This window comes from Procambarus clarkii, chromosome 85, assembly GCF_040958095.1.
Source record: "Procambarus clarkii isolate CNS0578487 chromosome 85, FALCON_Pclarkii_2.0, whole genome shotgun sequence".
NCBI lineage: Eukaryota > Metazoa > Arthropoda > Malacostraca > Decapoda > Cambaridae > Procambarus > Procambarus clarkii.
Genome location: NC_091234.1, coordinates 16,483,795 through 16,510,772, shown reverse-complemented (window position 1 = coordinate 16,510,772; position 26,978 = coordinate 16,483,795). Strand labels below are relative to the sequence as shown.

The 26,978-nt window shown below is 43.4% G+C and overlaps 1 protein-coding gene across 3 annotated transcripts in view; it reads left to right on the top strand.

The window, feature by feature from the left end:
- The first annotated feature begins 88 nt into the window (after positions 1-88).
- Positions 89-26,978, top strand: part of grsm (granny smith) — a 46,404-nt gene continuing 19,514 nt past the window's right edge. The window contains exons 1-4 of one of the 3 annotated variants that reach the window (XM_045728458.2): positions 89-243; positions 3,404-3,579; positions 4,784-4,966; positions 18,124-18,291. In XM_045728458.2, coding sequence (XP_045584414.1) covers positions 3,430-3,579; positions 4,784-4,966; positions 18,124-18,291 — 501 coding nt within the window. In that variant the 5' untranslated portion in view covers positions 89-243; positions 3,404-3,429. Of the gene's footprint in view, positions 244-3,403; positions 3,591-4,783; positions 4,967-18,123; positions 18,292-26,978 lie in introns of all 3 variants that reach the window. The other 2 variants (XM_045728457.2, XM_045728459.2) reach the window with 2 other exon arrangements.

The following is a 26,978-nucleotide window of genomic DNA, read 5'->3' as shown; positions in this document are numbered from 1 at the left end:
ACCACGGGATAAAAAGATTTCCTGCACCGAACCTTTTAAAATATACTTCTGTCTTAATATGTCTCTCCAATGATCTGAATGTTGTATACGTAACCAATACGGGATTTTGAATGGCCTATAGGAATTTATTTGCCTCTTATATATGAGGAAATCAAATGAGGAGAAGCTTGGCGCCTGTGTCGCCAGATGTCAGGCCGGGTGGCGCCCACCGGGAGTAGCGGTACTAAGTATTAATTGTCCTTTGTAAGTTATTTTGGGAGCCCTTAAGCCCCGTGTCATCACTTATAAGGCCATCAGCCACCGGCCTGTCCTTATGGAGCTTGATTATGGTGATGCTAGAGGCCAGGAGAGGAATGAGGCCTCCTGGCACTCTTATCATTCACTTACTCTTGTGTTTACCTATTACAAAATAAAAAAATATAGGGATTTTTTTAGGGGTAGGAGGCTTATCACATCAAGTAAAGCAAATAACAGAAACACTATTACACTATAACATTATAAAATGAATACCCTAATTCCCTAGGCCTCTGCAGAATTAGTTCATTAAGGACCCCATAGGGGCAGCCTATCGTGAGGACGAGTGGCATAGAGGCTACAGAGTAGTGTAATAGGTCCAGATGCTGGACCCACATTAGTTAAGCACTTAACATTTGTAGTGAACTACTGTAATTGCTTGTAATTTTTGTTTGAGCGCTGTTTGTCGACAGAACTGTATTTGTGCTGCTTTTTCAGCTATGTTTTCATTCCATGTTTTCATTTTATTCTTTATGCTCAATTAGTATTAAGCTTTAGTCATTTAAGTTTTTCATGCCCAAAACGCTTTGCGTAATAGTGGCTTTAGGCATTGTATGTACTAGCCCTATCTATTAATCCATCACTCTTTGTAAAATCTCTTGTATGTATGTACCTTACCTAAATAAACATTTGATTTGATTTGATTTTGACATTTATTTATATACAAGAAGGTACATTGGGGTTTCGGCGTAACGTTCTTTTCAAAGCCACTAAGACAGTGCTTCAGGCATATGTCTAAGCTAAGCAATAAAGGTAACAGAATTCAAGTGAATTTAACAACTACAATATAAGTTGATAAAATAGATTATACTGATGAAGTTGACTGTCAAGTACTGAAGTGGGTGAGTACAAGATGGGAATGAAATTAGGTACTTTCTGATCTTATTTTTGAATAAAATATAGGTTGGATAATTTGTTAGAGTATGAAGTCCGTACACTGGGTTGTTTTATTTGCATGGAGTGTTTGCACAGATTTAATCTTGACTCTAGGACTATACCAAATATTTACCTGAATTTACCTGAGAGCCACTAACACCAGTGGCCTCGATGAGGACAGGAAGCAGGTGCCTTGTCGAAGGTCGCCCCCATTTGCCTTGATGATTTTTTCCAGCTGTACTTTAAAATTTAAGAGAGTTTTGGCATATATATTTATTTCTGGTGTGGTGCTCATGGGTTCTATTACATCTATCAAAAGAGAGTTTCAAACCAGGATTAGAACCCAGGAATAAGGCTTCATAAGTGTAAATGGCACAAGAGAATGTGTGGAGTGAATGTATGTTTAGATATCTAAACAGAGGGGCTGTGTTGTCTGAAGACAGAGTTTGTTATAGTTCTGATAGCAGAGTTTTAGTGGGTGATGATGGGCTTGAGGTAGTTTGCAGTGGTTGAACCCCATCCACAGATACCATATACCTTTCCTTGACCTGGGCTATGGTCAGTTGATCATGATTAATGTTTTGAAAATGCTTTTTTCTCTAATTGTTATGCTGATATATTGTTAGCTTAGGTTGGGTTAGGTAAAATTGGGTAAGGTTAGGTAAGATTGGCTGAGATTAGGTTGAGAAAGGTTGGTTAGGTTAGGTAAGGCAAGGTTGGGTTACCTTGTGATGGTTCCTAGGATCAATATCTCCACAGCCCATTCTGTGACTAAGCCTCATGGGGTGATAGTCTGCTTAACCAGACTGTTGGATGTGTTTGCCTGCATTATGAATCACAGCCTGGTTGATCAGGTATCTTTTGGAGATTGTTGTCAAGTTCACTTATGATCACTGTTAGAGTGTGGCCAGTTATGCCCTTATGTGTAGCAGGAGTGCATTGGAAATTCTCGGACCAGCGGCTTGACGTTGATAGTTTTCTCTCAACATGCCTGCTGCACCTCTTCTTTTCAATGGAGCTATTTAGCACATTCTGTCATGCCACCTGGTCTCGTGTGATGTTAAAGTACCTGTAGCATCACACGAGACCAGGACCTTGACTAGCCACAGCTAGTAGGATTCCTGTACCCAATAGGGTAACCATTTCTTGAACATTTGTGATAGTTATATCTAAATTCTTGATTTTATCTCATTCTGTTACATACTAGTACAGTAGTAAGGGTTTTAGTAGTACAGTGAGGTTTGTTCTTGACTCTCAATTGGGAATTCCAGATTCGAATCCTGGGCAGGATAGAAATCTATAATCTCTATGGAAATGTCATGTATGCCTACGACAGCACGCTGCCGACAGTTGGGGAAAATTTTACTATGCCTACGAGTGTGGATTGCCAACATTCACTGGAAATTTTACTAAGCCTATGACTGTGCGCCTCCGATATTCATGGGAAATTTTACTACACCTATGACTATACGTTGATGAGATTAACTGGAAATTTGACTATGACTATGATCATGCGTTGGGAAAAAGCAAAAGTGCACAGTTGTAGTAGTACTTCACACTAATAACCTAACCTAACCTTAGGGTTACATTGAGGTCCCCCCCCAAACATACAGTGTATATACAGTGTGTGTATATACACACTGGCTGCCTGTCCCCCTGACACAATGAACTACAGTATTAGAGTGATGCAGGGTGACCAAATAGTTTTGGTGACAGATTACATTTGATTAGGTACAAGAGTTCTTACATTCTTGTACAGCCACTAGCACGCATAGCGTCTCAGGCAAGTCCTTAATCCTAATTTTCCCCGAAATACGACCTGTCGAATCATTTATTTGCTGAAAGTAAATGCACCTGACCATTTCCGTCCCACCTGGGATTTGAATCCAGGGTCCCCTAGTGTGAGTTGACTTATTATCCAGCCTATTTATTTACCTAATAGTCATATGGAGCTTTATATATATCTAATTTACATATTTCATTCAATTTTATACAGTACAGTATATATCTTCTCTGCTTGTTTTGACTATACCTTGTATACTTCTTCAAAGTTTTATATACAGTACTCGGTAATAAATGCTCAGTTTATTATTCATGACTACAATTTGCATGTGTTGTTGAAAATGTAAAACTATAACTATTTTTAAAAGTACTGTAAGTGCAATTAATAGGTAAATTCTTTACCTATTGCTGTAATTATCTTTCATCATTGTCTGCAATGTATGTTTTAAAGAGACAGTGAGGGGATCAACAACTAGGATGGGAAGTCCCAGAATCCAGTTCAGAGGGTCCTTGACCACCTCTGATCCACGAAAATGCCCTGTGATGATAATTGGCCAATTAGGACATCTTGCTGGCCTTTCGTTTAGTGATGTGGCATCAAAACTACAACCTCGTGTAGATGAAGAGGTACAGTAATGGTACAGTATATGTATTAAGTTTCATGGTATGAGAACAGATTTTTTTTCTAAATAGTCTTCTGCCATTGGCATTGTTGCTCTGGCCACATATGCCAGCTTCTCGTTTTCCAGCTCCTTGTCCACATATCCCAGCTTTTCCTCATTCCCAGCTCCTTGTCCACATATCCCAGCTTCTCCTCGTTTCCCAGCTCCTTGTCATTGTATCCTAGCTTCTCGTTTCCCAGAGCCTTGTCCACATATCCCAACTTCTCGTTTCCTAGCGCCATGTCCACATATCCCCAGCGCCTTGTCAACATATCCCAGCTTCTCCTCATTTCCCAGGGTCTTGTCCACATATCCCAGCTTCTCGTTTCTCAGCTTCTTGTCCACATACGCGAGCTTTTCCTGGGATATGTGGACAAGGATATTCTCCGGTATCCCTTCCATGTACTGTACTATAATTCAAACTGGCTTTACACTTTCTCAGACTAATTACAGTACCTTTTCTTCCTTATTTATCATTTTCCTCTTCTGTTTCATATACTGTGTAAGTGCTGGTAAAGACAATCCTTATTATAATTTAAAACTGTGAATTGATTTCAAGATTTCTTGCAGTTTGTTCTATACAGTTTCTTGGTTAATGTTAAGATTGGCAAAAATAATCTCTCTAGTCCAATTGTTTTTTATATTCTTCATAATTTTGTACAAAAAACATCTACAGTATAGTTATTGACATACTGTAATGCAGTTAGAAGTTGGACTATGCAAGACTATCTGAAGGAAGTTCGGAAATGGCACATTTAAAATTTTGCTTCGGTTGCCATCTCATTCTCCTGAGCGGGGAAATATCTGGTGAGTTGATGTTTTGATTTCTCATGTCACTAAGTCAATATTAGTGACATGCAAGCACTTCCTTACATTTACTCATGAAGTATTCAGCCAGCACAACATTTTTATTACATGTTAAATTTTAATGAATGGAATTGCAGCTTTTTCACGAGGTTTGACTCATCACTTTCACCAACTTCATATGAGAGGGATTTACAGTTTGTGGATACAGGGTAAAGGTAACACATAAATGCATGGGGTTGATCAATTCGGTAGCAAAAGTAAAGACATCTTTTACATATTTTGTAATATGCAGGTCGTCTGTTTGTGTGTGCATAGTATGCATATTGCATATATACTGTATACTGTGTTTTGTGTTTTTCCAGTCGTGGACATTGTCGGTGAATAGCCTTCAGCCTTCTCCAACAGACTACTGCTCACTTTACCTAAATCTTGCAACTGTAGCGGCTCTTCCTCTGAAGTGTTCTAGACACAACACGCCTTCTAGAACTCATTCACTAACGAAGATTATCAAAACGCATTCAACAGGTGCTGAAGAATGCATTGTGGTAAGTTGTTATGCAAATTTTAATTTACTTAGTTACTTAATGAAAATTTTAACCATTGTCATTATACATGTACTATATTGTACAACCTTAAATTTTTTTATATTAAAATCATTCAGATAGGGAGTGTCACTTCGTATCACACGAGAGGGCAGACACACAGGAAACTGAGAGCAGGAATGAAGAAGAAATAAATTCTTTTTTTTTCTACAAAGTGATAGGGGTAGGCAGACCAGTAAAGTGGTACATAAAGGCAAATCAACAAAATCAATAGAGAGAGGGGGAGTGAAGAATAAGGAGAGGGGGAACAAGTTCCTGAAGATTGCATACACCAACATAGATGGAGTGAGATTGAAGATACTGGAGTTAAGTGTTGTAATACAGCTGCAGACACCAGACATTGTTGCACTCACGGAGACAAAACTTGAAGATGTTATTTTAAATGAGGTCATTTTCCAAGGGGCTACTCAATTTGGAGACGGGACAGAAAAATTAGGAAAGGCGGTGGCGTTGCTGTGCTGGTAAAAGAACACCTAAAGGTGAACGAAATAATGACTGCCAATCCACAAGAAGTTGACATAATAGCACTAGAGATCTGCCATAAGGATGATAAACTAATGATCATAAATGCATATAGCCCACCGCCAAGCAGCACATGGTCAAAGGAGGAGCTAGATAGTAAACGCGAAGGTCTTATAACAATAATGAGAGAGATTATAGCGAGAGTGGATAACGATAGATCACGACTGTTGATAGTCGGTGACTTCAACTTGAAATCCATAGACTGGGAAGCATATGAAGCTAAAACAGAAGATTTTTGGACCTGTAGATTTGTAGACCTCATCCTGGAAACATTCTTGTATCAACATGTTAAACAAGCTACGAGGATGAGGGAAGGGAACGTTCCCTCCATCCTAGATTTGATATTTACCAGGAAGGAGGAAGAGATATTTGACATTCAGTACCTTCCTCCCTTGGGTAAAAGTGACCATGTCTTTTTGGGAATAAAGTATGCAATGCGCTATAATCTGGAAGAAAATGAGGTTGAAGCAGTTAAAAAACCTGACTTCAGGAGAGGACATTATGGCCACTTTAGAATTTTTTTTAGTGAGTATAATTGGACAGACTTGATGCTAGACAAGGAAGTGAATGAGATGTATGTCAAGTTTTGTGAAATATATGATAAAGGCACAAAAAAATTTATACCAAAACAGAGATGCAGAACTAGGAAACAGGATTGGTTCAATAGAAATTGCGAGAGGGCCAGAGACTAAAAGACACAAAAATGGAATCAATACAGGAAGAGGCCAAACCTCCAAACATACCAGCGATACAAAGATGCGAGAAACAACTACACGGCAGTGAGGAGAGAGGCAGAAAGAAATTTTGAAAAAGGGATTGCAGACAAATGTAAAACAGAACTAGGTCTATTCTATAAATTCATAAACAACAAATTGCAGGTTAAGGATAATATTCAGACGTTGAAAATGGGAAATAGTTTCATGGAAAATGAAAAGGAAATGTGTGAAACACTAAACGAAAAGTTCCAAAGTGTATTTGTACAAAATGAAATCTTTAGAGAACCAGACACAATAAGAATTCCAGGGAACAACATAGAGCACATAGAGGTGTCTAGAGATGAAGTGGAAAAAATGCTCAAGAAGCTAAGTAAGAACAAAGCAGTTGGTCCAGATGGAGTTTCACTATGGGTTCTGAGAGAATGTGCACCTGAGCTCAGCATTCCACTTTAACTGATTTTTCAGGCATCCCTGTGTACAGGAGTTGTAGCTGATGTGTGGAAAAAGGCTAACATAGTTCCAATCTACAAAAGTGGAAACAGGGAAGACCCCCTTAATTATAGACCTGTATCATTGACAAGTGTAATAGTCAAAATATTGGAAAAAATAATTAAAACTAAATGGGTAGAACACCTGGAGGAAAATTATATAATATCAGACAGACAGTATGGTTTTCGATCTGGAAGATCCTGTGTAATGAACTTGCTCAGTTTTTATGATCGAGCCACAGAGATTTTACAGGAAAGAGATGGTTGGGTTGACTGCATCTATCTGGACCTAAAAAAGGCTTTCGACAGAGTTCCCCATAAGAGGTTGTTCTGGAAACTGGAACATATTGGAGGAGTGACAGGTAAGCTGCTAACATGAATGAAAAATTTCCTAACAGAAAAATGAAGGCCGTAATCAGAGGCAAGGTATCGGATTGGAGGAATGTTACGAGTGGAGTACCACAGGGTTCAGTTCTTGCACTGGTAATGTTCATTGTCTACATAAACGATCTATCAGTGGGAATACAGAATTACATGAACATGTTTGCTGATGATGCTAAGATAATAGGGAAGATAAGAAACCTAGATGATTGTCATGCCTTTCAAGAAGACCTGGACAAAATAAGTATATGGAGCAACACTTGGCAAATGGAATTTAATGTGAATAAATGCCATGTTATGGAATGTGGAATTGAAGTACATAGACCCCACACAACCTATAAATTTTGTGAGAAATCTTTAAAGAATTCTGACAAAGGAAGGGATCTAGGGGTGGTTCTAGATAGAAAACTGTCACCTGAGGACCACATTAAGAACATTGTGCGAGGAGCCTATGCTACACTTTCTAACCTCAGAATTGCTTTTAAATACATGGATGGAGAAATACTAAAGAAATTGTTCACGACTTTTATTAGACCAAAGTTGGAATATGCAGCGGTTGTATGTGCCCATATCTTAAGAAGCACATCAACAAACTGGAAAAGGTGCAACGACATGCCACTAAGTGGCTCCCAGAACTGAAGGACAAGAGCTACGAGGAGAGGTTAGAGGCATTAAATATGCAAAAACTAGAAGATAGAAGAAAAAGAGGCGATATAATCACTACGTTCAAAATAGTAACAGGAATCGATAAAATTTATAGGGAAGAATTCCTGAGACCCGGAACTTCAAGAACAAGAGGTCATAGATTTAAACTAACGAAACGAAGCTGCTGGAGAAATATACGAAAATTCACTTTTGTAAATAGAGTGGTAGACGGTTGGAACAAGTTAAGTGAGAAGGTGGTGGAGGCTAAAATCGTCAGTAATTTCAAAGCATTATATGACAAAGAGTGCTGGGGAGACGGGACACCACGAGTGTAGTGATAGTTGTATAGGCGATAGTTGCCAAGTCGTCAATAAATCACATCTCTCGCTATTGAAACATCAAGTAATCAGTGCCCATAGTGCTAAGCTCTCTATGCAAAACCTGTGTCTATTATAACAAAAATTAATATAACATTTTAATATCAAGTGAAAAATTATACACAAAATAAGTCCGTCGTGTGTATGTAAACAAGGGCCATTTGGAGGTAGGCCTACCCCAGTACCCTCTGTGTGTGTATTCTTTCAAATAGTGTAACGTACTCAGGTAACTAGTGCCCAGACACAGAAACTAGACGCCTCCGCTGTAAGGTAACTAGTGGGAAAAAGCAAGTAATGTAATCTAACAATTGAACAAAACAAATTAAGAGTGCAACACGTGGTAGCAACACTGGCCATCCATACAGCCTCCTCCAGGCCTGTCTCAAGTTGGTAAACACCACGGTCAATACCCACGGCCAGCACCCACGGTCAACACCTGCGGTCAACCCCCCCACCTTGTAAGACCATCACCACTGAACAGAAGTGTTCAAAAAATGGCTTTGATAAAAACGTGCATAGAATGCAACATGAAGGTAGATTACCAACAGAGCTTTCAATGCCAACTCTGTTCTTGAGGTTATCTTGAGGTTATCTTGAGATGATTTCGGGGCTTTTTAGTGTCCCCGCGGCCCGGTCCTCGACCAGGCCTCCACCCCCAGGAAGCAGCCCGTGACAGCTGACTAACACCCAGGTACCTATTTTACTGCTAGGTAACAGGGGCATAGGGTGAAAGAAACTCTGCCCGTTGTTTCTCGCCGGCGCCTGGGATCGAACCCAGTACCACAGGATCACAAGTCCAGTGTGCTGTCCGCTCGGCCGACCGATTCAGCAGCCATACACAAAAAATGTGCCAACATGACTAACAATTCAAGGAGAAATGGTCCCAGTGACCACTCTGTGTACTGGCTCTGCAAAAAGGATGATGTAACTTTTTTTAAATTGATGGAAATCCTGGATAAAACTCCCGCCGAAAACAGAGAATTACTAATTAATGCCTGCATAGCAATTTCTAATGTCTTCAAACAAACTGTACATGACACCAAGGTACAACCAGATGTGGCACAGAGCTCGGTGGCAGCGGCGCCTGAGCAGGGCGCGGAGTCGGGGACGCCTGAGCAGGGCGCTGAGTCGGGGACACCTGAGCGGGGCGCGGAGTCGGGGATGCCTGAGCGGGGCGCGGAGTCGGGGACGCCTGAGCGGAGCGCGGAGTCGAGGACGCCTGAGCGGAGCGCGGAGTCGAGGACGCCTGAGCAGGGCGCGGAGTCGGGGACGCCTGAGCAGGGCGCGGAGTCGGGGACCCCTGTGCAGAGCGTGGAGTCGGGGACGCCTGAGCAGAGCGCGGTGTCACAGGCCCCGGAGCGGAGCGCGGTGTCACAGGCCCCGGAGCAGAGCGCGGTGTCACAGGTACCGGAGTAGGGCACAGTGTCTGGGACGCCGCAGCAGAGTGCGGTCCCTGGCAAAGGGAAACAAACAAAACAAGGCCCCAAAATCTGTTGGTATTACAAATGGGCAACCTGTAAGCATGGGGAATCGGGAAGAATAAATGGAACATGTACATACGATCACCCTAGAAAGTGCAGAAACCTCCTCAATACAGGTAAATGTACCAAAAGCTGTGAATTCTTTCACCCAGAAATTTGCAAGAACTCTTTGGACAGGAAAGAGTGCTTCAATGCTGAATGTCCAGCTTTTCATATAAGAGGTACCAGGCGAATAAAACCGACAGACTACCACTATGAAAACAGCCACTACTCCATCGACCGGGATAATTTTTTAGCAAGAGGAGGAGGAGAAGAATGGCTAAAAATGACCAGACTCTACCACCAACTCGGTCAAATGCTAGAGAGGACGCAAACACAGTGGCCTCCTTACCACTGTGTTTAAGGTTACCACAACTACACGGCAGTGAGGAGAGAGGCAGAAAGAAATTTTGAAAAAGGGATTGCAGACAAATGCAAAACAGAACCAGGTCTGTTCTATAAATTCATAAACAACAAATTGCAGGTAAAGGATAATATTCAGAGGTTGAAAATGGGAAATAGATTCACGGAAAATGAAAAGGAGATGTGTGAAACATTAAACGAAAAGTTCCAAAGTGTGTTTGTACAAAATGAAATCTTCAGGGAACCAGATACAATAAGAATTCCAGAGAACAACATAGAGCACATAGAGGTGTCCAGAGACGAAGTGGAAAAAATGCTCAAGGAGCTAAATAAGAACAAAGCAGTTGGTCCAGATGGAGTTTCACCATGGGTTCTGAGAGAATGTGCACCTGAGCTCAGCATTCCTCTTCAACTGATTTTTCAGGCATCCTTGTATACAGGAGTTGTAGCTGATGTGTGGAAAAAGGCTAACATAGTTCCAATCTACAAAAGTGGAAGCAGGGAAGACCCCCTTAATTATAGACCGGTATCATTGACAAGTGTAATAGTCAAAATATTGGAAAAACTAATTAAAACTAAATGGGTAGAACACCTGGAGAGAAATGATATAATATCAGACAGACAGTATGGTTTTCGATCTGGAATATCTTGTGTATCGAATTTACTCAGTTTCTATGATCGAGCAACAGAGATATTACAGGAAAGAGATGGTTGGGTTGACTGCATCTATCTGGACCTAAAAAAGGCTTTCGACAGAGTTCCACATAAGAGGTTGTTCTGGAAACTGGAAAATATTGGAGGAGTGACAGGTACGCTTCTAACATGGATGAAAAATTTTCTGACTGATAGAAAAATGAGGGCTGTGATCAGAGGCAATGTATCGAACTGGAGAAATGTCACAAGTGGAGTACCACAGGGTTCAGTTCTTGCACCAGTGATGTTTATTGTCTACATAAATGATCTACCAGTTGGTATACAGAATTATATGAACATGTTTGCTGATGATGCTAAGATAATAGGAAGGATAAGAAACTTACATGATTGTCATGCCCTTCAAGAAGACCTGGACAAAATAAGTACATGGAGCGCCACTTGGCAAATGGAATTTAATGTTAATAAATGCCATGTTATGGAATGTGGAATAGGAGAACATAGACCACACACAACCTATATATTATGTGAGAAATCTTTAAAGAATTCTGATAAAGAAAGAGATCTAGGGGTGGTTCTAGATAGAAAACTATCACCTGAGGACCACATAAAGAATATTGTGCGAGGAGCCTATGCCACACTTTCTAACTTCAGAATTGCTTTTAAATACATGGATGGCGATATACTAAAGAAATTGTTCACGACTTTTGTTAGGCCAAAGCTAGAATATGCAGCAGTTGTGTGGTGCCCATATCTTAAGAAGCACATCAACAAACTGAAAAAGGTGCAAAGACATGCTACTAAGTGGCTCCCTGAACTGAAGGGCAAGAGCTGCGAGGAGAGGTTAGAGGCATTAAATATGCCAAAACTAGAAGACAGAAGAAAAAGAGGTGATATGATCACTACATACAAAATAGTAACAGGAATTGATAAAATCGATAGGGAAGATTTCTTGAGACCTGGAACGTTAAGAACAAGAGGTCATAGATATAAACTAGCTAAACACAGATGCCGAAGAAATATAAGAAAATTCACTTTCGCAAACAGAGGGGTAGACGGTTGGAACAAGTTAGGGGAGAAGGTGGTGGAGGCCAAGACCGTCAGTAGTTTCAAAGCGTTATATGACAAAGAGTGCTGGGAAGATGGGACACCACGAGCGTAGCTCTTATCCTGTAACTACACTTAGGTAATTAACACTTAGGTAATTAACCAGAGCCTCAGATATTAACACCAAGTAAAGCATCCAGCACTTCCACTAACACGATAACATCATTTATATTTGCCAACATCCAGGGTATAAAAACACGCAAATCCAACAAAGTTCACTTTATAGATGGTCTCCTTCATGAGGCAAATGCAGTGTTTGCAGCCCTAACGGAAACTCACACAAAGGACTACCTTGATGGTGAAATATGGATCTCAGAGTACAATCTTTTCAGATGTGATAGGAAACACCGGCTTCAGGGTGGGGTCAGCCTCTACATCAAAGACACACACATCTGTACTGAGCTGCTAAACACCTCAAATGATATGGTGGAAGTGCTGATAGTCAAAATAGAGATCCTAAATGTAGTTGTTGTCCTTGTATATAAGTCGCCGGAGGCAAACCCTCAGCAGTTTAAAGACCAACTAATGAAAATAGAGCACTGCTTGGAAAACCTTGCAAATCCAGCTCCGAACATCATCCTGCTTGGGGACTTCAACCTACGGCACCTGAAATGGAAGCACCTGGCTAATACAGTAATATCAGAAAGAATACCATGAAGTAGCCTAAATGAACAGGCACATGCAAATGACCTGCTACGGATGTGCGATAGGTTTGCCTTAAACCAGCAAATAGTAGAACCAACTAGGAAGGAGAACACGCTGGACCTCATTTTCACTAATAATGATGAGTTGATCGGGAACATAATGATTACAAATACCTGTTACTCAGATCACAACTTAATTGAAGTTCTGACAACCATGGGGAATGGACCTCCAAAACCAGTCCAGATTCCCGGTGGAGGAGATTTCAGCAAATTCAACTTCAATAATAAACAGATAAACTGGGAGCAAATAAACCAGGACTTCACAGAAATAAACTGGGAAGAACAGCTAGAAAATGCAAACCTGAACCAGTGACTGGAAAAATTAAGCTCAGTAGCACTAGAAATATGTTCAAACCGCATACCTCTAAGAAAAAAGAGAAAGAGATGCAGATTGGAACGGGAACGTCGTTCCCTATACTGTATAGGCGAAGAAAACGAATCGCGGAACAACTTGAGAGTCGCACCCTATCTCAAGAACGGCGAAGAAGGTTAGGTAAAGAAATAGAAACAATTGAACTCAAGCTACAAGAATCATACAAAACCCAAGAGAGGCAAAGAGAGCAAAAGGCCATCAGTGAAATAGAGAGAAATCCGAAATATTTTTTCTCCTATGCAAAATCAAGATCAAAAACCACATCTAGTATCGGGCCACTGCGAAAGGGAGATGGAACTTTCACCGATGACAACAAAGAAATGAGCGAGTTACTGAGGAAGCAGTACGACTCTGTTTTCAGCGAGCCATTAAATGCACTAAAGATTGATAACCCAAATGAATTTTTCATGGATATGATACCAACATCAAATCATATATCAGACGTCGCCCTATCCCCACTAGATTTTGAAGAAGCCATAAACAGTATGCCTATTCACTCCGCACCAGGCCCGGATTCTTGGAACTCCATATTCATCAAGAACTGTACAAAACCACTATCGCAGGCCCTTCACATTCTGTGGAGACAAAGCCTAGATACTGGCGTTATCCCTGACATACTAAAAACAGCAGAGATAGCACCACTCCATAAAGGAGGAAATAAGGCAGAGGCAAAAAATTACAGACCGATAGCACTAACATCGCACATCATAAAAATTTTTGAGAGAGTGCTAAGAAGTAAGATCACAAAATACATGGAATCACAGCATCTCCATAACCCCAGACAACATGGTTTCAGAACAGGGCGCTCTTGCCTGTCGCAGTTGCTGGACCACTATGATATGGCATTAGATGCTATGGAAGACAAACAAAATGCTGATGTAATTTACACAGATTTCGCAAAAGCCTTTGATAAATGTGACCATGGTGTTATTGCACATAAAATGCGTTCAAAAGGAATTACGTACTGGGAAAATAGGCAGATGGATCTACAATATCCTGACTAACAGAACCCAATGTGTAATAGTCAACAAAATAAAATCCAGCCCATCAACCGTGAAGAGCTCAGTCCCCCAGGGTACTGTGCTTGCTCCAGTACTTTTTCTCATCCTCATATCGGACATAGACCAGAACACAACCTATAGCTCTGTATCATCCTTTGCAGATGACACTAGGATTTTCATGAGAGTTGGCAACATAGAGGACACGGCAAACCTCCAATCAGATGTAGATCAGGTCTTTCTATGGGCTACAGAAAATAATATGGTGTTTAACGAGGATAAGTTCCAGCTCATGCGCTATGGAAAAATTGAAAATATAAAAACAGAAACCACATACAAAACTCAGGCAAATCATAACATAGAACGAAAAGGCAATGTAAAGGATCTGGGTGTACTCATGTCGGAAGACCTTACCTTTAAAGAACACAATAAAGTAACCGTCACAACTGCAAGAAAAATGACAGGTTGGATAACAAGAACTTTTCACACTAGAGATGCTATACCGATGATACTTTTCAAAACGCTTGTGCTCTCTAGAGTGGAGTACTGCTGCACAAAGACAGCCCCTTTCAAAGCTGGAGAAATTGCTGACCTGGAGAGCATGCAGAGATCCTTTACTGCTAGAATCCACTCAGTAAAACATCTAAATTACTGGGACCGACTAAAGAGCCTAAATCTGTACTCCCCTTGAGCGCAGGCGGGAGAGATACATAATAATTTACACGTGGAAAATAATTGAGGGGCTGGTCCCAAACCTGCACACAGAAATAACATCACATGAGACCAGAAGACATGGCAGGATGTGCAGAATACCCCCGTTGAAAAGCAGAGGTGCAACAGGTACTCTGAGAGAGAACTCTATCAACATCAGAGGCCCGAGACTGTTCAACATGCTTCCACTACACATAAGGGGCATAACTGGCCGACCCCTCACAGTGTTCAAGAGAGAACTGGATAAGCACCTCCAAAGGATACCTGATCAACCAGGCTGTGACTCATACGTCAGGCTGCGAGCAGCCGCGTCCAACAGCCTGGTTAATCAGTCCAGCAACCAGAAGGCCTGGTCGACGACCGGGCCGCAGGGACACTACGCCCCGGAAGCACCTCAAGGTAACCTCAAGGTAGCTCTCATCCTGTAACTACATTTAGGTAATTACACTTAGGTAATTACACATGGCTAGCTCACAGGGTCAGGACAGGTCCAGTTAATTTAGCAAGGAAATACAGGTACAGTATTTCTAACAATGATGGTTTGTTGTAACATTTGATATTTTTTTTACACATTTTGTCATACACTATAAGTAATGTTTAAATGTATTTGTGTACAGTACTTGTAAACATAATCAGCCATGTGTTGTTCTGTAACCACGACAGTTATGCTCCATGTTTTGCATTTGTGTGAATCAAGAGATGGTCAAACTTGGCTGCAATTTTGGCTGAGTTACCCAGAAATTCGAATTACTGTGGTGTTGACATAGAAAGCAGTCAGTGTAATGGTAACTTCTACCCAACCTGGCATTGTTGGAGTAAGCGTGTTGGTCTCGGGATGTCACCAGTCTCTAGACGTTGGCATTTAAACCATGTGGTTGATGTCCACAAGTGAACATCAGGGTAAATGTTTGTGACTAATATTTTCAACATCTAGGTGCATTTGTTTTAGAGAGACACATAGTGAAATTTATATTTTTAGTAACAAAAATATGAAATAAAGAATTTTGGGTTTTGTTAATTTCAAGCAGATGTAGGAATGTTCAAAGTTTAGGCTCACTGAATAGTAGACACACATATATGTATGTATGTATATAATATATATATATATATATATATGTATATGTATGTATGTATATGTATATGTGATGATAAAGTACTAAGTGCAGTATGATTATTTTCAGAAACGGATATGGGAAAGTACCTGTCCAAAAACAAATGAGAAAAAAATACCACGATAATTGTAAAAATTAGATCTTGATGCTCACTGACACCCATGATAAATATGTCAATAAACATGGTTGTCATTGATGCCGGCCTGTAGAGATTGTTGAGGATTCTTCCTCTGGACATGCCCAGGGAAGGGTGCGTCAGCCACCAGATAATAATAATAATAATAATATTAATAATAATAATGTTTATTCAGTTAAAATTACAGTACATACATTCAAAATGAATTACAAACAGAATGTTGGATTTCTAGATAGGGTTAGTACGTACGACGCCTGAAGCCACTAATATGTACAGTATTTTGGGCAACCATATGGTTATGGTCGGGGGGCTTGGCCCCCAAGCATGGCTGGGGGGCTCAGCCTCCAAAAGTGGTTGCAGAGGTGGAGGGCTCTTAAGAGTTTTATGGTATGTTAATTCCTATGAAGTATATTTGAGTATACTCAAAAGGAAATGTATTTCTGTGCTTTTAATACTGTTTTCTGTTCAGCAGATATAAAAATTATATTGGTGTATCTGTATTTCTTCTCACATGCCATATTGCCTGGTACTAGGATGCTCCCGGACGCAGGTTCGAATCCTCGTCACGGCCCTTGTGAATTTGTTCATTTGATGCATCACGTTAGTGTGATCTCTGTGTGTGTCTTTCCTGGAATAAAGTGACCAGTTACTGTATAAGATAAAGGAGAACATTAAAACTCCTGACTGTCACCTGCAGTGTGTCATATATTGATAGGTCAGAGGGCTGTACACAATCATTGATACTATCCAGTCCGAGGAATGTATCCATACTCTTTCACTTGGTGATCAATTTTTTGGGTGCAGTGTTCATCGCAAGTGACTGTATTATTAGTAGACACCTCACAGTGATAGCAGTACAGTAATATCTAAGCAGTCACTTGATTAACTATAGTATAATTCCCAAGGGTCCTGTGGGCCCACATCAAATAATACCAGTGATTTCCAGCACCTGTTTTTTAGTGGTTCCAGTGCTATGTTCCATGCCCCACACTCTTGTACCTACCTGGCCTTGATTGCCCGAGACCTTAACCTGACAATGGACATACACACGAATTAAACAATCTTTTTAACCAATGCTAGAAGTAGCAGAATCATATTTGGATCTAGTGGAAAATGTCATGTCTGACCAGCAAGATAACTAGCAAGGAAATAAACCTTCTATCCAGTAAAGACCCATAAGGGATCCTAGATGCAACAGGTGCATATACAGCTAGCACAAACCAAACCTGGTAACAGAAGTGAGATTTGGTGAGAGCGACCCAGCAAGCGAAATTCAATGAGAAATGTTGCTGCATGATCACTGGAGACAATGACATGAATTCCAACTGTGTGTAAATGGAAAGCCAAACACAAAGGCCTAGACTCAAGAGAGTGTTGAGGTGCCATGAAGGTAGTCAGCCACTCAAGGAAAGGGACCACTACGAAAGCTTCATCGAATGGAGTTAGAGCAGGTTATCTTGAGATGAGGTTATCTTGAGATGAGGTTATCTTGAGATGAGGTTATCTTGAGATGATTTCGGGGCTTTTAGTGTCCCCGCGGCCTGGTCCTCGACCAGGTAGCTCTGAAAACTAACAGCCATTGACATTGACATTGACATTGAGTGAAAGAAACTCTTTACGAATCGATATTGAATAGTGAAACTCAGAAATGACTAATGACTTGGTGAAAACTTAACCAGAAAAACTTCACTGAATTTAGAGCTGCTTTAGACTCTGCAGAGCTGTATGTAGAAGTGGTTGAATGTGAAGCAGCACTCATCTGTTGATTACATGTTGATGTCCAAGGATCAACATCTCGACATATCCGGATTTTTGGTCTGATCAACTAGGCTGTTTAATGCAGCTGCTCACAGCCTGACATAAGAGTTACAGCCTTGTTAATCGTGTATCCTTTGTAGGGGCTTGTTGAGTTTTCTTTTGAACACTGCGAGAGATCAGACAGTTATGCCCTGTATGTGTGTGGGGAAGTGTTGAAAAGTCTTGGGCCGTTGATGTTGATCGCAGGCTAGTGATTTACTCAGTGGTTAGCAGCCATTCCATACCACCTCCTCCTACTCTTACTATTCCACCTTTACTATCTTATCTCTTATCTCCCCCAACCCTGTGCTCATTACTCCAACCTGAACCTGTCTTTACTTCCTCTATTTATTAAATCACCCATACCACTTTCATTGTTTTATTTTGTTTGCATCTCGAGGTGGTGATCATAGGATGCCTTTCTTGAATCTCTCCCACACTCATGTAATTGAAACATATCTGGGTTTATGATATTGTTCTGCTCTCTATATTTTTACAGCTTGTTTGTGAGCGAGCAGACCTTTTTGCAAGTGTGTGTGGTGTTGCAAGAGCATATCCAACCTACTCACGGAAGACTGCCACAGGCTCTTCATCAGACCATGCAGTGACTGTGGAAGTATTGTTAGTTGGAAAAGAAGATACTCCAGTTATGGATGAGGATATTAAAGTTAGTTTGGCATTTTTTTATGTTTTGACTGAATATACTAACTTTTCTGCGGGGAGTCCCGTTGGCTCCCCGGATCTATCCAAGATGATATTGCTAATGTCAGACTTTTGGCATCAGTCATGTGTATGGAGTTCTTTAGTCCTACCGGGGACCACAAGCCAGAACCTGGGGCCCCCCCCCCCTCAGAGAGGCATGAGGAGCAATGGCCTGTAGAAACCTCCATGTAGTTGGAAGCATTCTTTGTTTGCCATCGACCGGGTCAGGCACCCAGAAAGGTAAGCATCCCAAAATAAACCCCTATTCTGGTTAAGAAATTGCTACTGAGAGCCGAACTAGTGGACAAAACTCCCAAAATAAAAATGAGCTAACGAGCAAGACGTCACCACATTGCTGCGCCGCCGCCTGTACAGCTTCCCCCTCCCCGGGAGGGGGAAAGGGGAGCCCCAGACCCCTTGCGCCAGCAACCCAAGACCCCAGTTCTGTGGCTGATGCGCTAGGCAGAAGTCATGTGCTCTGGCTCCAGTCTTGGTCTCAGCTCTGTGCCTTGTGGCGTGGTGGCTGTCTTATAGGGGGTGTGCGAGCCAGGAGTGATTCTTCAGTACTCGGGCTGCATGCGCCTAGGGTTACCTTCCCTAGGTGCCCAGTAAGTACTGCCCTTGAGGCTTGGGGCCACCTTCCACAGGTTCCTTGGGTTCTGCCTCTGCGTGGCCGTTAACTGCTCGGTTTTTCGGCCACCCTTTGTGTGCTTGGGTGTTTTGTCTCCCTTGTTCGTTGTTCGCCTTAGGGTAGGAGGCAGTTTGCACTGGTAAGGGGTGCAGGGTACTGCGCAGCTTGTTTTCACCAATAATAGCGGCCGGCTCTATTCCGCCTTGGTACTCTGTCTTCTTGCTGGGTTTTCTTTTTCTTTTTGTTTGCCTGACTGGTGGGGGGATCTGTCTTGGTTATTGCCCCCTGTGTACTGAGTACTCTTCTCTATTCCAGTGGTTCCCCCTGCTTGGTCCCCGTGAGTGTACACGTCTCAGGGGTTCATTTCTTAGAAAGTTGTTTGGTCGACTTGGGCGCCGGTTAGCATTACCCTGCCTGGGCTTCCCTGAGCGCGAGTTCCATCTCGGGACCCTGGGAATCCCCATGGGGACGTGTGGGTCTGATGGATGTGACCCCTGAGTCACACCCCCCTCACTTTGTGTGAGTTCGAGGGTTCCTGTCCCCTTGTCTCAGGGTGACTCTCGCTGTTTTTGCCTTCGTCTGCTGCCTGTTGGGTCAGTGGCACCTTTGACCAAAAGTCCTGCGAGTTTTGTTGGTTGTTTGTGACTCGGTTACCCAGTTCTATGCTGACTATACAGGTGCAGGCAGCATGAATGTTGCACGTTGGGTTCAGATGGTTGCAACGTGCTAGTTTGTTTGCTTCCCGGGAGCCCCGAGGCTGCTGCTGGTTGTTGTGACCAGGACTTTTGGGGGGTGTTGGTCGCTTCGGTTTTGTTTCCATCTGTGCCCCCTTGTCTTTCCCCTGTTGTGGTTTAGTCTGGCCCCCCCCCCCTCCTTGCATCCAGATCCTTACCGTCTGTGGGTTTGGGGTCGGGCGGGGTTTTGATGGTCTTGAGACTCGGGCGGTCTCAGGGATTTCCCCTTTCGGGGTAGCGAAGGAGGCATTCGAGCCTGTTCTCCAGCCATGATGTATAGGTTTGTCAGTGGGCTCCCTTCCTTAGTATTTATCCAGCTGCCCCGGTTTTTTCTTGTGAGGCTGGGGCTTTGGGGGGGACAACTCGGCCCTGGGTCCTGCCGTGGAGGTTCCCAGGGCTGGGGAGTGGCTGACTTGGGGGCCTTAGGCCCTGTTGGTCCCCGCTGGGGTTTTTTACTCTCTGAGCAGGGCTTGCGGTTACAGGGAGTGAGGTTTTTCCTTTCCCCCTCTGCATAAGAGTTGTTCAGCAACGGCCCCTCCCCGGGTTCAGTTCCTTGTCCCTTCGGGCTCATCCTGCCGGTTGGTACTCTTCTCCGTTTCTCACCCTTCTTCTCTGGGATATGAATTCTCCTTCATGTCGAGGTCATGTTTCCCTCGTATCGGGGTCCTGCATGACCATTAGCCTTGGGGTGCGGCTGTGCCTTTATGAGCCTTGTGTTATGTGCTTGCTTCTGTAGGATCTCGAAGGTTCGGGAAAGGTCTTCGGTACTTTCCGTGTCATTGGAACATCTGCCATCTTCCGGTGAGGCTTACCTCCAGTCCTTTCTAGAACACGTTGGTCTTCTTCCGGGCTGCTTCTTGGTTTTCGGTACTGTTTCGTTCTTTTGTAATTACTGTCTCCACTCGATCATCCGGACTATATGGGAAGGACCCCCAGCCAGATTAGCACGTTTTTCGGATAATGGTACTTTTTCACCTACGAGTCCAAAACTAACCATTTCCAACTATTTTTATACTACAAATAACATAATTTGAATTGACATGCCACATATAATTATTAAATATTCAACTAGAAACCTCAACTTACCTTTTTGTTGTTCGTCTTCTTGATTGATGACATATCTTGAAGTTAAAAATTCTTGACATTTTATGTAACTTATAGTAACACAACACTAAAATCAACACTTAAAATTACTGTACAGTTCATTAGGCAAAGTTAGTTCTCACTGTCTGCTGAGGATGCCTCACTGGTTGAAGGCACTTGGGTTGCGCGTGCCGCCTCACTTGTTGAAGGCACTTGGGTTGCGCGTGCCGCCTCACTGGTTGAAGGCGCTTGGGTTGCGTGTGCCGCCTCACTTGTTGAAGGCACTTGGGTTGCGCGTGCCGCCTCACTGGTTGAAGGCGCTTGGGTTGCGTGTGCCGCCTCACTTGTTGAAGGCGCTTGGGTTGCGCGTGCCGCCTCACTTGTTGAAGGCGCTTGGTTTGATTTTCGTACCATATATGAATCAAGTGTTGCTTGCCTTCTGTGTTCACTGGCCAGTTGTATGATTAGCTCTTTTGTTCGCCTAAGGTACGGATACATGTTTCCATCCTCTGGATGAGCACAATTAGATGAAAAATTTATTAATCCGTCAACATACGTCATGAGTACACTGTATTTCGTGGTCATTGGTGTTGGTTCTTCACTGCCTTCTTCATCCTCTTCGTCCACCTCACCAGTAACAGACTGTAGAATCTCGTCTGCACTCATCACACCATATCCTAGATCATTGGCATCTTGTTCAACCCAATCAACCACATCCTGTCTTTCTAAGTTTTCGCCGGCATTTCTAAACATTCCATGGATTTCATCTGTAAATCCTTCAAAATCCATTTTTTCATCCTCCTCATTTCTGACCGTAGACGTGAGGAGTTTTTTCCAGGATTTTTTCAAAGTCGATTCCTTTAATTCACTCCATACCTTGGCCCAGTTATAGATGGCTTCCTTGATTGTATAGTTCTTCAAATTCTGAAGTTTTTTTTTAGCCCTGTTATCCACACCGAGTTCAATATCTTCCGGAAGAGGCAAAACCACCAAAACTTCATTTAGCATTTTTTTGGTGTACAACCTCTTCGTGGCACAGATAACTAACTCCCTGATCCATAGGCTGAATGAGAGAGGTTGTGTTAGGAGGAAGTGCCATACACGTTATCTTGCCATCATGTGAGGTTAACGTGTCAATTTTGGGGTAGGCAGGCGCATTATCAAGCAACAGTAAAGCCCGAACTTCGCTTGGCCTTATTTTGAGTTTCTTAATTTGATAGGCACGAACTTCCCTGCAGAACATGTCATGAAACCAGGAAAGAAAGATCTCCTGTGTAAACCATGCATTCTTTGAGTTATAATATTTCACTGGTAGTCTGTCCATGCAATGTTGCAAGGCTCTTGGTTTCTTAGATTTGCCAACAATTGCACACGTGATTCTGTCTGTGCCGTCGGCATTCGCACACATCATGGCTGAGAGCCTGTCCTTGCAAATCTTACGTCCTGGCACACAACCCTCACTCCTCATTGCTAGAGTTTTTTCTGGTAAACTCCTCCAATACAGCCCAGTTTCATCTGCATTATAAATTTGATACGAATATATATTATTTGCCACAATATATTCTCGTAATTTATGTTTAAATGGTTCTACACTGCTTTCATCTGCACTCAATTTTTCACCGACAATTTTCCTCTTCACAATATTGTGCCTACCCTTGAACCTTGCAACCCACCCTTCACTCGCCTCGAAATTCTTTATTCCAAGGCTTTCAGCAAATCTGCTTGCAGCATTTTGTATTTCTGGGCCGCAAATTGTCATGCCAGCTGTGCGGTGCTGAGCAAACCACTTGTACACACTCATCCAACTGCACATGCGTAGAAGTTTTCATAGTTTTTCTACCACAACCTCTGCTAGTGCTTGCACCTTCGCTTTCACAGGTTGAAATGACTTGCATAAGTTTCTCTTTTTGTTTCCTTATATCAGAAACAGTACTAGTGCCTTTATTAAATTCCTTGGCAACACTTGAGGTCGACCGGCCATGTTCACAAAGTTGTATAACACGTAGCTTGTCCTTAAGTGTTAGGACAACCTTCTTCCTCTTACCACCTCCAGAATGATTCATGCTGCTACCAGACATAGTCTTGGCCAAAAATGTTTAAAGTTACTATGAAAATAAAAAAGTTATTTAAAAAAATATTTCACTAATGGCGCGGCACTGTGGTGTAACACGAGGTTAGAGAGCACATGACTTGACCAGGCCTGGGCGGGTCCAGTCGGGGCAGGGAGGAGGCACGTTACATAGGCCGCCAGGAGGAAAAAAAAATAGATATTTTTGAAGGAAACTTCAGCCTGTGCAAATTGTTTTTAGGAAACTTGTATGGAATTTTTTATTACATTATTACTAGTATTTCTTTTGATTTTGGCTATGATGAATTGTTCTAAAATTGATAGTAATTACTGTACTGTAGTGTATAGGCCATTCCCCATCCCCCCCTAATCCCCCAAGGTGGTCCCTCCCAACGCTCCCCTATCTCCCGACACCACCCACCCACCCCACCCCCACCTACACCATGTGCCTCGAGCCACAGGCAGACGGGATTAATACCGTATGGCCCGCTTCATGTTTTCATATACAGACAAAGGCACGATTATCCGAGCGACTGACCGGATAGTGTAATTTCTGCAGAAAATTAACCGGGCCACAACATTTTATCCGACTAAACCTGCTTTAATCCGGTCCCTGTGGCTATTTTGGCCGGATATTGTGATAACTTTATCCGATCGCGATTTTGGCCGTATAAGGGCGTTTTCCGGATGTTTGAATCCCGGATAGTCGCGGGGTTACAGTATATCTTCTCTCCATGCTGTCTCGGTACTGCTAATATCCCTTAAATACTCCTAGTTGGCGCCCTCCCCGCCGGGCGGGTTGTGCGGTTCGGGCCTCATGCGTCCAGCGCATGCGCCGTGGGAGTTTGTTTTGTTTATGGACAATGTACACAAGTGTTGGTGTTCTGCGTCCTTTTTCTCTCGGGTGCTTTGCTTCTTTCACTCCTATCTCTCCAGTCCGAGCCCCGTAGATACTGGGGGTGTTCTGGATTACGAATATGGGGAGGACGCTTAGTTTTCATCTTCATTCGGGTGTGGGGCGCCTCATTCGCCTCTACCCTACTCTTTTCCTACACATGTGGCTCTGGCCTTATTCCACTAGCGGTGCTTCTGGAATATTCTCGGCTACGATGTGTCATGACACGTTAGTGCCTACGCTCTGCAGGTGAGTTTATGTAGTCTGGCTTCTCTTTCAGCCAGGCACTGGTTCATGGTTTTTGGATGAGTGTTGGGGATTGGTTGTGGCGTTTTGTTTGGCCCATTCATGCTTCTTCCTGTGGCCTTCCTTGTTCGTCTGTGTTGTTTGTTACACGGTGGGGTACGGTCCCGTCTTTCGAGGTCTGTTCTTGGACACTCATTCCTTGACCGTCGTGCAGTGCCTGGCTGAGCTCTTCCATATGCATTGGATTCTCTGTATGTAGTAGGTCATGTCCATTTTTTTCCTGATTGCTGCCTGTCTTCTTCGTTTCTCATATTCCTTCTACACTCTTGTCCCTAGCTGCTGGTGCTTGGACTGTATTTCTGGTCTTTTTCTTGTATTTTCCCATTTTTTCTCATTTCTACTACACATTGTTGTGTGTTTTAGTATGTGCTTCGTGCCTCTACTAATGCTAGGTTGGACTTTGTCCATGTTCAGTTCCCTGCTTTTGCACCACCCCTGTGTTTGGTTATGGACCTGAATTTTCATCTTCTCCTTGTTTGGGCTTCCAGCTTCTGGGTTGCCCTGTGTGCAGATGGATGCAGCTTCCATTCTTCCTCTCCTGCCCCTGTAGTTCCTTTTCATTGGGCTGGGTGGTGCTAGGTTTCAGGCCCTGGCTCCGGCCTTTTTTTTTGTGTTCTCTTTCGGGCGGTACGTTTTTGTTTTCGTGCTGTTCACATCCTGGTTTATTCTCCTCATACCTTACTCGGTATCGCGTGCTTCGTTCTGCCCTGCTAGGGCTGTGTTCGCCGCTCCTGTGGGATGTGGTGTCCCTGCTTTCCGCTTTGCGTTTCGGCTCGCTGTACTCGCTTCCTCGTTGGCCTCAGCCTGGGCCCTGGCACTTCGTTTTTCGTTGCAATTTTGTCCTTGCTGTTTGCGGCATCTGCATTTTGGCATTTTTCTGCTGGTGGCTTCTAGTTGTCAACCGTTGTCGAACTTGTTGGTCCTTCAGGGGTCCCAGGAGGTTCCTCCTGGGCGGGACGTGTCTGCTCGCCCAGATTGGTTCTTTCCTGGCTTGCTGGGTTTGGGTTCCTGGTTTCCTGGCTTATCCTGCCAGTTGGCACTTTCCTGATCTCGCTGTGTCACTTATCATGAGTCTCATGTCGGCACCACAGTGTCTGACCTCCTGACAAGCTTGCTAGCATTGGGAAGTTTTCTGTATGGCAGACGTACCATCTGGTTCCTTGCCAGCTTGGGCTTCTGGTGCTGCTTGCTTGGCGTTCGCACCCAAGGTTTTCCCGCAGCTCCGCCTCTTCCCATGCTCGATCGGTCCATGGTGGGGCTGGTTCGGTTCTGCCTTGAGTCTCTCATCATCTGTTGGTGTTCAGGTGGCTTCGTTGATGGTGTCCCACCTGCGTGCTTTGTTTTGGCAGCTGTGTGGGTTTTTTTGGCGGTCCTTTCTTTTTTCTTTTTGTCCCTTCGTAGGTTTGCTGCATTTTGTTGGCGTGGTCTTGTTCTTGTGGAGGTTCAGGGCCATCATCTTGCTACATACTGTTGCCTTGTCTTGTGCGGCGCTGGCGGAGCCGCTCCTGGGTTGCTTCCATTTTGGTGTTCCCTCTGCACCAATTCGCGAGCTGTCTCTGGTGTGGTTCACCTCCGGCCTGCTCTTGCGCTGCTTGAGCCGTCCTGGTTCGTGGATTGGGTGCTCTCTTCTCTTCTCGGTTTGTTGTGACCTCTTCGGTTCTGGATTGTTTTCCGAGGCTCTTTTCTTGTTGGAGTTTCTCTGGGGATCAGGTCAGAGGTGCTTAATGCTCTCCTCCAGCGCCAGGGTTTCGGCTCTTTTGGTCCTCGTGATAGGTTTGTTCGCTTGCAGCCGTATCCTTCTTTTCTGGAGAAGACTGACATGGCTGCTTTCCAGAGGGCTCCTTGAGTTGTTGATGCTTGGTTGGTCTGGCCGGGGGTGCATCATGTGTTGTGTTTGGTTGTGGCGCTTTGCCGTTCTTTGCGTGCCACGACTGCTGTGACCTGGGTTGTTCCAGTTTCCTTTCTTCCCTGTTCCAGGGTGCGGCTCTCTCGGGTCATCCATGGGGTGGTTTGGTCCAGCCAACCTGCAGTCTATCCCCGTGCCCACAACGTTCATACGTTGGCTACGTGTTCCTTTGTTGATGTTCCTTGGCCTTGTCAGGCCTGTGTGGCCTTGGATAGGCGGTTGCAGTCTTTTGTGTCTGTTTCGCGTCGGGGAGTGAGCGACGTCCACCTCCAGGGTTTGGTCTCTCTAGTTTTCGCCTTTGGCTGGGTAGCTTCGGGGAGCCGACGGGGCTCTCCCCAGAAAACCAGCGTTGAATGTAATGAAACACCATTTTCTGGGTGAGACCTGGAGGCTCCCCGGCAACCCTCCCTCCCTCCCAGTCGGCGTTTTTTTTGCGTGTTTTGATATCTAGTCTCAGAACTGGGATCTTGGGGACCGGCACGAGGGGTCTGGGGCTTCCCCTTCCTCCTCCCAAGGAGGTGGAAGCTGCGCAGACAACTGCGTAGCGACATGGTGATATCATGCTCGTTAACTCGTTTTTATATTGGGAGTTCTGTCCACTAGTACGGCTCTCAGTAGCAATTTCTTACGAGAATAGGGTTTGTTTTGGGATGCTTACCTTTTTGGGTGCCTGACCCAGTCGATGGCAGACATAGAATGCTTCCAAACACATGAGGGGATTCTATAGGCTAGTGCTCCTCGTGCCTTTCTGAGGGGGGGGGGGGCCAGGTTCTGGCTTGTGGTCCCCAGTAGGCGTAAAGAACTCCATACACATGACTGATTTCAAAAGTCTGATAATTTTTACATTTCTTAATTAATGCAAATATTACAATGCCCATCAGATATTACATTATCACTCTGCACCATTCATATCTTCAATATATACAGTATTCATAAGTAATATAATAAGCATGATCAAAATTTGAGCTTTTAAAAGCTGTATAGTTTCGAAACGCATTATGTGACTAATCTTTCGGACTCCATCCATAT